Below are 9,882 nucleotides of genomic sequence, written 5' to 3' on the forward strand. Positions count from 1 at the left end.
GTGGTCATGCACATCCCTCTAGGTTGAAGATTCTAGAAGCAGTTGCATGATGTATTGTGATTGGTTGATTCCATTTAAGGTCTAATTATGGATGGGTTTGGCCCATCATAATTAAGGCATCCTTATTCTTGCCTATAAATAGGCACCCCCCATCTCCATCAACATTTGCAAAACGTGGCACGTACATGATTGCACAGTTTTCAAGAGAATAATCATTGTGAGGTTGAGAACATATCCTCTAAAGTAGTTTGTCAGGAAGAGAGATTCATTTTGTTTAAGAGCTCAAGTGAGGTGCAACCATTTGTGAGTGATTGTATTTTCTTTTTCTGGTCCGTCTATGGGCATAAGTTACATCGACCGAACCATGTTAAATATTATGTTCAGTTTTACAAAATTTGAAATACTGCTTTTCAAAAGTTTATTCTATGCATTTTATATAAGCTATTTATCGTTTGTTACTCATTTTTTTGGAGTTTGTTTAACTTATTTTGTTGATACCAAACGAGTTTGTTTAAATTATTTTGTTGATATCAAACGGTTTGAACGGCCGAAGAGGGGACAAGATTGACAGAGACTTTTGGTGACGAGTAAAGAAGCTATGAGGTTGGAATTTAGGCCATACAAAAAAGGGAAAAACTCAAAAACTTCTCCACGGAAAAGAATAGTTACTTTCACCGAATTTATCTTTATACCCACCTTAGAAGTTAGAACTCATAAACACGCATTTTTGAACACCTTGTGAAAGTATAACCCCAATAAAAAGAATTGTTATTAATTTAGTATATATCTTAATGATTTATTAATTATATATTAAATTATTAAATTTGTATTTATATCTTACTTCTATATATTTATTAGGTATATATAATACTATTTCATTTTTGAATTAGTATTTGTATTATATCATGAAAATAATTACAAAAGCTTATATGACAAAATTACAAAGTTCAAAGCGTAGTGACATTTGTAGAGGGGTGTGGATGTCTATTGGGTTGTTATTTGTTAATCAAACATATTATTCAATTGCATATTGGTTATTTTAATAACCAATATTTAATTATGTTTCTTTCCTGTTATTTCATCTTTGAATGAACATGCATTGAGGTATGCGATATAACAACTTATGCCACACTTCATGGATTCTCTCAAAAGCATGAACATGTGAGCAAAGAGAATAGTAACGCAAAGATATAAATACCACTCTCACCCTTCCATTTGTAAATCCCCCCATGCTTTCAGGGTTCAAAGACCTCAACTCCTTTCTACAAGGTCAGCTCTTTCTGCTTTGATTCACCTTTACTCATTTCTTCTTTTTGTAATTAGGTTAGATTCAGATTGCATATGAAAGTAATTATGGAACCTGTTCCCGATAGATTCAAGATTTTTGTTTCGATTACATTTTTAACAGTTGAAATAGTAAATCTGAGTTCATGTTTCTCAGTGAGATCGGGTTAGATTCACACTGCATACAAAGTAAATACTGGAGGGTTTTCATAAATTCAAGATTACCCTTTCGATTTCATGTTTGATTCTTGCAATTATAAACCTGATTTCATGATTACCCAACCGAAATTGCAGGCTGAAGTCGTGATCTTTTTACTACAGGTTAGATCCAAATTTCATCTGGATACATTAAAAAGATTCGTTTGGTGATTCTTTATGGGGTTTTCTATCATATTCAAGCTTATTATTTTGGTTTTGATTTCATGTTGGGTTCTTGAAATCGTTGATGGGTATTATCTTCCTGGCAGTTTCCCCAATAGATACTACGTGGGTGATCAATTATCCGTCAAAGTTAACTCGTTAACCTCCATAGATACAGAAATACCATATGGGTATTACACTTTGCATTTCTGTAAACCTTCTGAAGGCATTAAAGATAGTGCTGAAAACCTAGGTGAACTTCTAATGGGAGATCGAATCGAAAACTCCCCATATCGGTTCAACATGTTCAAAAACGAATCCGAAATCTTTTTATGCAAAACAAATCCGTTATCTAGCAACGAATTCAAGATGTTGAAAAAATGAATCGATGAAATGTATCAAGTCAACCTAAATCTCGATAACCTTCCCGCCATTCGATACATGGAAAAAGATGGATTCTTTCTTAGATGGAACGGTTTTCCGGTTGGCGCTAAAGTTCAAGATTCTTACTACGCATTTAATCATTTAAAGTTTACAATATTTGTTCATAGATATGAACACAATAATGTTGCCGGTGTGATCGGTACCACTGATGGGGATGAACTGATCACACCGGCAAACGAAACCACCACCAGCGAAGGTTACGTGGTGGTAGGTTTCGAAGTTGTCCCATGCAGTGTGAACCATAATGAAAAATTACTAAATAACGTTAAACCTTATAGTAAATACCCGTCACGGATAAAATGTGATCCGCTTTCCGTGGGAATGAGTGTGAAGGAGGGTAAACCCGTAATTTACACGTATGATGTTTCGTTTGTGATGAGTGATATAAAGTGGGTTTCAAGATGGGATACTTATTTAAAAATGGAAGGTGCAAAAGTTCATTGGTTTTCGATTTTGAACTCGTTAATGGTGATAACATTTCTTGCGGGTATTGTTCTTGTAATTTTTTTGAGGACAATTCGTAGAGATTTAGCACGTTATGAGGAGTTAGATAAAGAAGCTCAGACTCATATGAACGAGGAGTTGTCGGGGTGGAAACTTGTTGTTTCTGATGTTTTTCGGTCCCCGAACAACCCTGAGCTTCTCTGTATTATGGTGGCGGATGGGTGTCGGATTCTCGCAATGGCGATTGCTTTGATCTTTTTTGCGGCTCTTGGGTTTATGTCTCCGGCTTCACGTGGAACCCTAATCAACGGTATACATTTGGATTTCCTTTCTAACATAATTATTATATTATTGAATTCTACTAATTTGTTTTATAGCATAAATGTTACTTAAACAAATAGTAACAATATATAAACTAAATAGTTTTAATATTTAAATATATAAATACTATAAATTGTGTATGTTAACTAATGGCCCTATATGTGTCAACACTTGCCAAGTCTTGCAAGGACTATGTGATTTGGCTCAAGTTGGTTTTGAAAGACTATTTGCAACTATGTTTGGTACCCGATCTCAAAGTTTTTAATGGAAAATAAAATATCTAAATGCAAGATAAAGGTGTCAGCTTTTATCTTATTAAGTCATCCAAAGTACAATCCACATTTACAACATGATACTTTTAATTTATTTTCTTATAAACACCTTATACACTAAAAAATTACGCAATCATGATGTAGTTAGATGACATTGCAATATTCATGTAGAGATTATTAAAGTACGGAATTGTAACAAATGAAAGTAGGATGCTATGATAAAAATATCAATGAAAACATGTTACTACTTCTTGCATTTAACCAGATCTGATTACAACTAAATTACTAATATTTGCAGGAATGCTCTTGTTCTACGTGTTATTAGGCTTTTTAGCCGGTTACATAGCGGTTTGGCTATGGCGAACACTCTCGATTGGTGAACGCCAAGGATGGTTTTCCATTTCATTGCGTGTCGCATGTTATTTTCCTGGTCTCTCATTTCTAATCCTAACCCTAATTAACTCACTCTTGTGGGGAAGTGATAGCACCGGTGCAATCCCATTCACAACTTTTCTTGTTCTAATCTTACTTTGGTTCGGGATCTCAGTTCCCTTAACTTTAATTGGTGGGTTCGTGGCAACAAAGGCTCCATACCTGGAGTACCCTGTTCGAACCAATCAGATCCCACGGGAGGTCCCGGCCCAGAGGTTCCCATCTTGGATTTTGATACTTGGGGCCGGGACACTACCTTTTGGGACCCTTTTTATCGAGCTTTTTTTCATCATGTCTAGCATTTGGCTTGGGAGGGTTTATTATGTTTTTGGATTTCTTTTTGTGGTTTTGATATTATTAGTGATGGTTTGTGCGGAGGTGTCGCTGGTGGTTACTTATATGCATCTTTGTGTGGAGGATTGGAGGTGGTGGTGGAAGTCGTTTTTTGCATCGGGAACGGTGGCGTTTTATATATTTTTGTATTCGATTAATTACCTTGTGTTTGATTTGAAGAGTTTGAGTGGGCCTGTGTCGGCGATGCTTTATTTGGGATATTCTTTGTTTATGGTGATTGCAGTGATGCTTGCGACAGGTGCGGTTGGGTTCTTAACGTCATTTTTCTTTGTTCATCGGCTTTTTTCTTCTGTTAAGATAGATTAATTAATGTGATGATTTTGGTTTTTGTAGCTAACTGTTTATTTTTAACATAATAACAATTACAAAATGTGTTTTTATAACACGTATTGATGTATGTATAATTGTATATGTATGTACTTATGGTTGTGGCGATCCAGCCATTAACCATAAAATCAAGTTAATAATATATATATATATATATATATATATATATATATATATATATATATATATATATATATATATATATATATATATATATATATATATATATATTTGTTATAAATGGGTGGGTCAAATATTGATTTGGATAAATGTTCGAACAAATTAGGTTAGAGTCAAAACAAGGTAATATTTGTTATATAAATTGGTAAAACATAGAAATCTAAAAATAAGCACAAATCTATATATTACATGACATTGAATATGGGTTTTTAAATTGGATATCGGATCTTCAAATTTTGGGTACTAGATTTTTAGATTTTTGATATCTTAATATTCAAACTTTTGGTTATGAAATTGAAACACCAAAATCTAAAATAATTTTTATTTGTGTAATTCTTGGGCATTGGTTTACAAATGGAGATGTGAAGGGAGTAAGTTCTTTTATTTAATTTGTTAAAAGTTTGTTATAATAGTTATTTAAAATGCGTTTTTGGATCCTTATAGTGAATAAGATGTTATTTGTTTCCAGGTTTATGTGAGTAAAAATGGGGAAGAGCTTATTGGCCGAGCTGCTTGCATTCTCTATACAAATGTATAAATATTGACATAGTGGCATTCGTTTTGAATATAAATCGTGGAGCAAGTTTGGATTAGCAATGATTTGGTTTGGTGGGTGATCTCATGTCCAATCCTACAACCGAAGGATTTGATGAATTGTAGTTGTTCTTAAGACAACATCTTTAATTAATTGATTCATGTTGTTCCCCTCGATATTTTGAATTTGAGAATCATTCTCCCCTAGATGTGAGAACATCCTGCGGAAGTTTAAATGTCATTGAGGAATTGAAATTCATTCAAGGTTGTGGGTGAGTTGTGAGTCATTGGTATATAATAAAAAGAAATAAAATAAGATATCATATACACATATAAACGAAAGTATAATGTTAATTTTGCATTTAGCCATATAGCACCTAACAACCATGCGAACTCTTGAGCTATTTTTTAAATGGAAATAAGACGTGTTTGCAAAACTAACTAGCAATTGTGAGTTGGAAGTTGAAAGTTGTAAGTTGTAGTTTTATTTGTCAAAGTTTCAGCAAAAAGTAGTTGTAAGCTTTTTAGATGTGTAAAATAACATAAAAGTTAAAAGCTCTCAAAAGCTATTTGAAATAGCTTTTGGATCTGAAGTTTTCGTTTAAACTAAAGCTTTAATTCCATGCATCCGAACGAAGTTTTTTTAATCTGAGCTTTTTTCTTAAAAACTAAAAAGTATTAAAAAAATTCATTATCGCCCAACACCTCCAGAGTTTATTTAGATAACTAGCAAAAAGATGGAAAGAATACAAATAATAAAACAATGAAAAAGCAAAGTAGGGTCCTTAATCCATCACATACATAGCAGTGTACTCTTAAGATATCTACTCGAGAAGCAAAGATATGATTGAGCCACTATTTTATAAAATAAATAATTTTCTTAGGCAAAACCCTTCTTTATTTGCACATAGAGCCCTGATAAATCTGCCAAAGGAAGTCACTCCATAGCCAAAGAAAACACGGGAAAAGGGACATATACAACAAAATGATCACCAAAATCGCTAAAATGACCAAAAGTCATGCGGCATTGAACAACCACACTTTCAACCTTTATAACAAAATGATCATCAGTTTCACTACAAACATATTGTGAACTCGCACAGTAACATTTCCTAATAAGAACAATCTTGTTAAATATTTTGAAGACATTCATTTAGTTCGCAAGACATTCTATGTCAAACATATAAGTCGGTTGTTCTTTTATGGCTCGTGAATAGATGATTGTTAGTCACAAAGTGTATTAAACACGTTGACTATCTATAATCTTACATTATAATTCTCATACAATCTCTTTTCTTTTCCAAAAATCAGTTTTTCTCTAAAGAGCAACCTGATGGTGAACATGATGATGGACCAGTTTTAAGAAATCGTTTTAAGCCATTTATTAATTGTTTTTATATAAGTTGATCTTTATATATCCTTTTATATATCCTTATGTGTATAAAGTTGTATTCATGTTGCGAATTCACAAGTTGTATTTTACTTGTTTTATATTTTTTTCAGTTATGTTACTTATTTTGTACATAATGTGATGATTAAAACAATGAAAAATTGCATTAAAACTTTATGGTTTTACCTTATTATGTTTCACAAGTTTTCTTATATTTTCATAAATTATTTTATATTTTTGCAAAATGGATATTATGTATTCGGTAATGGTCTAAGATACTATTTCATATGAAGTATATAGATTTCACAAATATTACTTACTTTTTAAATTTGTCACTTTGTTAGTTTTAAAATTTTGTTTGTTGTTTATTTAGTGAGCAAAAGTAAATAAACAAGCAACTTAAAATATCTCTAAAGAAAAAAGTTAGAGAAAATCCAGAAATCAAAGAGTTTAGAAAACTCTTTTTTATATTGTACTCCCTCCGTCCCAAAATTATTGTCCACCTTACTATTTTAGTTTGTCCCAAAATTATTGTCCACTACCAAAAATAGATATACATTTTACCATATGACCCCTAACATTTAATAAAGTAAACTTGAATAATTACAAAAGCATATTTCCTATTGGTTTTAGAAAATGGCAAGAGGGTCATTTTATTCAAAAAGACAAAACTAATGATTGTTTTTTTTAATTTATGTGTTTTTTTGTCTGTGGACAATAATTTTGGTACGGAGAGAGTAATAAACAAAAAGTAAAAAAAAAAAAAACTATATATGAATATTTTTTCTATTCAAATCTTTATTGTTTGTCAACGGTATCCGGTATTGCCCTCCCTCCTTGAGGTCGAGGGTTCAAGTCTTATTGGACATAGGTGGAATAATTTAAGAATAATTTAGTATATATATTTGTATTTGTGGTTCAAAAATAAATTCACATCTTTTATCATAACAAGAGTGACCTTAACAGCCTTTCTAGTGAAGCGGCCACACTTCAATTATCGAAGTGACCGAGTAGTGGATACCATAGAGTTTTTAGGCCAACGGTATCAGATGATGTCCTCCCTCTTTGAGGTTAAGGGTTCAAGTCTCGTCGTAAACATAAATAAAATTAGATATTAGCTTTGAAGTAAATTAGATTTGTCGGTTAAAAAAAAAAAAAAAAAAAAGACTTAGTAGTGGATAATAGAGGTCTGACAAGGGAAATTACTTGGAAGTTTAAATGACTTGTTCATTAGCTCTATAAAATGAAAACATATTTTGATAAATAAATAAAAATGAAAACATATTATGCATAATTCATATCAAAACAATTTATGATCTTCTATTGCATAAATTCTGACAAAATAATCGAGCATTGTTACACAAACATCTAAATACCATAAATGATATGAAATCTAATAATTTCCTGGGACATGGTAGTCCTACACCTTACCTTCCGATTCCCACCACAAACATTTAAAACCAAACATATAGACAACATACCTACTTTTGTTAAGAAGCTCTACCTAATAAACATGAAATTAAAGTAATAAAAGGTGTCAATTCCACTTCATTGCAAGCTAATACCCTTCTGGAATAAAAGAAGAAAAGAAAAAGATACCTCCCCTTACAAGCAAACCCAAAAGCAAAAACATTATCAAAGCCTTTTGCTTTAGTCTATTTTGGCTTCTTCCTCATATTCTTCTCTTCAATATCTTGGATTTAAAGTAATTACAAAGTAAACTTCCATTTCCAAAATCATACCTTCAATTGTTTATATCTCTCCATTTTTTTATCAGTAATTTGAGGTTGTATTCAATAATCATAATGAACAAATAAATCTTCAATTCCACAAACAAACAAACGTTATTATTATTATTATTATTATACTTTGATTCGGGTAAATATGCTTTAATTACATACAAGAAAAGCAGGCCAACCTAATCAATAATCATCACCAACTGGATTATTACATGACAACCCAGTAACATTCCTAAACTTAATTCATAGTAGATATCATATATAGCTCGAGTTAAATAAAGAAAACAACCTTAAAGAGACTATATTTTTCTCCTAATTATCCTACTAAAGAGGCATCTAGCTGAGAAACAACAATCTTTCTTACCGAATTCAAACTTTCCCAGTCAAAAATTAGGGAAATTGTGTCAAATTCGGAGGAAAGATGTTTTTCATCATCGATCAAACTTATGTAGCAACTCTACAAACTGAAATTATGGTTATTTAGAATTATGAAAGGTTTAAACCGAGAATCCGCCGGAGATCGGTGCTGGGATCTTCCTTCACGGCTGCGGTGACAAAATTCTTAGTAAAGAAGCCAGGCAAAGGGAGGGAACTTGGTGGTGGTGAATCAACGAAAGCAGAACCTGCGAAGAAAAACTCAGCGATGTTTTTCTTCATCTGCTTTGGTACCATTTCCGGGTCGGGTCCTAAGCGATTTGTTGACGAAAGGGCAAAATCGTCAATTTTCATGTCGGTTCTAGGGTTTGGAATCGAGAAACTTCTTTTCTCCTTCTCGGATTTCTTCTTCGTTGGTAGAACTCTTCGGGACGCGATGGGATCTTTGGAAGCCTTCCGATCAACGACGACTTCTTTTGTCGGTGTCGTCGTCGCCGTACCGTTTGAAACCTTGCGATCATCCATCTCCTTCAAAACCGTCGATGATTCATCCAAAGGTTCACCTCGTTTCAAAATTTTCACCTGTCCCATAACCAGATTCTTAGCGACCGCCGTCTGTGGCGGATCAGCAACCAACGCCGTTGCCGTTTTGTTTCTTCGTACGCCAGTTGGTGGACTCCGTTTCCTTCCTTCAGATCTGGTGATATTAGGGCTAGAATTCGAAAAATTAGGGCTAGGTTTCGGTGCTCGGCGGGATTTCACCGGCGTAGAAAATATATTATCGTTTAGACAATCTTGAGGATGGAGAACAACAACACCACCCATCGGTATCTTTACAGATCTACAAAAAAGAAAGAGTTGAAGCAAAAGAGACTCAGATTTGGGACTGGAGAAGAAATTGGGTGAAATATTTTTGGGGAAAATGTCCCAATTAGGGTTAGAAAGAAGAGGCTGTAGGGGGGATTTGTGAATGTGTGAATGAAATCAAAGGGGTGGATGATGATTTATAGGGAAAGTAGAGATAACTTGGGCGATGTTGTGGAGGCACCAAGGTTCATAACTACTCTCGGGTATAACTTCGTGAATGACACATCAATTAGGGTTGGGCTTGGGGAAATAGTCAATTTAACTAATGTTTTATTGAGTGGCAAAAGTTGTGACGACATGTTAACCCAATTCGAATCCGATATAAAAATAAAATATTTTTACTTGTTTCGTTATATAGGTTGATGACACGAAAATTAAAATGATAAAATTATTAACTTAGTAGTTAAGTTGTTTTTACATAACATAATCCAACACGTTTATAAGGTTTAAACTTTAAACCCGTTGACCTATAAAATAAATGAATCTGGATAAAAGGTTTCAATCCATTTTAGTAAATGAACAAGGACTTGACAATACAATGTGAAACTTTAAAATTTAA

At 33.0% G+C, this 9,882-nt stretch overlaps 2 protein-coding genes across 3 annotated transcripts; one reads left to right on the forward strand and one right to left on the reverse strand.

Annotated features, from left to right (window-relative positions):
- Positions 1–1,921: 1,921 nt before the first annotated feature.
- On the forward strand, positions 1,922–5,047 carry LOC145120106 (transmembrane 9 superfamily member 11-like). Of its 2 annotated transcripts, XM_079055895.1 has the most exons (3): positions 1,922–2,842; positions 3,424–4,149; positions 4,888–5,047. In XM_079055895.1, exons 1-3 carry the CDS (start codon positions 2,038–2,040, stop codon positions 4,899–4,901), a joined length of 1,545 nt encoding a protein of 514 aa, XP_078912021.1. In that variant the 5' UTR covers positions 1,922–2,037; the 3' UTR covers positions 4,902–5,047. The 2 variants fall into 2 exon arrangements, with proteins under 2 accessions (XP_078912021.1, XP_078912020.1); XM_079055894.1 differs by lacking the exon at positions 4,888–5,047 and having other exon boundaries at positions 3,424–4,238.
- Positions 5,048–8,167: 3,120 nt separating this feature from the next.
- Positions 8,168–9,493, reverse strand: LOC145120024 (uncharacterized). Its single transcript, XM_079055810.1, has one exon. It carries the CDS (start codon positions 9,279–9,281, stop codon positions 8,568–8,570), a length of 714 nt encoding a protein of 237 aa, XP_078911936.1. The 5' UTR covers positions 9,282–9,493; the 3' UTR covers positions 8,168–8,567.
- Between the last annotated feature and the right edge of the window lie 389 nt (positions 9,494–9,882).

Source organism: Lactuca virosa, chromosome 6, assembly GCF_052849685.1.
Source record: "Lactuca virosa cultivar CGN04683 chromosome 6, Lactuca_virosa_CGN04683_v6, whole genome shotgun sequence".
Classification (NCBI taxonomy): Eukaryota; Viridiplantae; Streptophyta; class Magnoliopsida; order Asterales; family Asteraceae; genus Lactuca; species Lactuca virosa.